Source organism: Austrofundulus limnaeus, unplaced genomic scaffold (genome assembly GCF_001266775.1).
Source record: "Austrofundulus limnaeus strain Quisiro unplaced genomic scaffold, Austrofundulus_limnaeus-1.0 Scaffold1, whole genome shotgun sequence".
Lineage (NCBI taxonomy): Eukaryota > Metazoa > Chordata > Actinopteri > Cyprinodontiformes > Rivulidae > Austrofundulus > Austrofundulus limnaeus.
In genome coordinates this window covers 7,093,833-7,095,427 of record NW_013952403.1, presented here as the reverse complement: position 1 = coordinate 7,095,427, position 1,595 = coordinate 7,093,833, and the positions used below count along the sequence as shown (strand labels likewise).

At 39.8% G+C, this 1,595-nt stretch overlaps 1 protein-coding gene across 1 annotated transcript in view; it reads left to right on the top strand.

The window, feature by feature from the left end:
- Nucleotides 1-1,296, top strand: part of LOC106516890 (protocadherin alpha-13) — a gene marked incomplete at its 3' end in the record, with an annotated part of 6,751 nt that extends 5,455 nt beyond the window's left edge. Inside the window, 1 exon segment of the mRNA XM_014007479.1 lies at nt 9-1,296. Within this exon segment, the coding sequence (XP_013862933.1) occupies nt 9-1,296 (1,288 nt within the window).
- Nucleotides 1,297-1,595: the final 299 nt, after the last annotated feature.

The window sequence follows — 1,595 nt, the reverse complement described above, 5'->3', positions numbered from 1 at the left end:
CAATTTAGATATTCTGTAAACGAGGAGGTTCAAGAAGGAACAGTTGTTGGAAATATCGCAAAGGATTTAGGTCTGGATAAAGCGACGCTGAAAGAGAGGGGGGTCCGTATTGTATACGGCTCGACAGAGCCTCCTTTCACAGTCAATCAGCATGATGGCTTCTTGTTTGTGAACCGAAAAATAGACCGAGAGGAGATCTGCGACCGCAGCAAGGTTTGTGTGATTGATTTAAAAACTGTGCTGCAAAACCCGCTGGAGATCCATCACGTGTCTGTGGAGATTCTGGATGTAAATGATCACGCGCCGAGCTTTCCGGAGAATAAAAGCACCATGGTGATTTCTGAATCTGCATTGCCAGGAGCTAAATTTCTGCTAAAAAATGCTCATGATGCTGACAGTGGGTTATTATCTGTTCAGCAGTATAAGCTGAGCCCAAATGAACATTTCCGTTTGGAAGTGAAAGATCGGGGTGAGGACCGTAAAACACCAAATTTGGTTCTTGAAAAGTCACTTGATAGAGAATCAGTAAAAAGTCACGTGTTACTGCTGACAGCGTTAGATGGAGGAAAACCTGCAAAGTCTGGAAACATGACAATAATAGTAAATGTGTCTGATGTTAATGATAATCCGCCAGTTTTTAGTCAGGAGTCATATTCTGTGTTTTTAAAAGAAAACTCTCCTATTGGCACAACTGTCATTCAGATTAATGCGACAGATTTAGATGAAGGTTCAAATGGGGAGGTTGTGTATTCATTTGGCAAGGATGTAGATCCACGTGTGCGTGACGTTTTCAATTTAAATCCAGTCACTGGAATCATTTATGTGGCAGGAGCATTAGATTTTGAAGAGACCGCAAGATTAGAAATTGATATTGAGGCATCAGACAAAGGTGCAGTTGCCATGAAAACCGACAAAACAATAATAATTATTATTATTGACGTAAATGATAACGAGCCAGAGATTGAAGTGACGTCATTCTCACATGCACTGCCTGAAGATTCAAAGCCAGGTACAACAGTGGCTTTAATTAGTGTTACAGATTCTGATTCAGGTCTCAATGGAAAAGTGATATGTTCCATTAACAAAGATCTTCCGTTTCTGCTCACTCCATCTTTGCAAAAAAATATGTACTCTTTGGTAACTAAACACATGCTTGACAGAGAGCAGCAGTCTCAATATAACATAATCATTTTTGCAAAAGACGCAGGAGAACCATCCTTATCTTCAGAAAAGAACATAGAAATAATAATATCAGATGTTAATGATAACCGACCAGTGTTCTCACAGAGTCCTTACACATTTTATCTAACTGAGAATAATCCACCAGGAGAGAAGATTTTCTCAGTGACAGCTCGTGACACCGATGAAGGCAGTAATGCTCATATTTCATATCTGATTTTAAGAGATAAAGATGGCACAAATATATTCACATTATTTTTGAACATAAACTCTGAAACTGGAGACATTGTGGCGCTGAAGAGTTTCGACTTTGAAACTTTAAAAACTTTCCAGTTCCAAGTTGTGGCCACAGATTCTGGAGCTCCGTCTCTGAGCAGCAACGTGACAGTGAACGTGTTCATTCTGGATCAGAACGA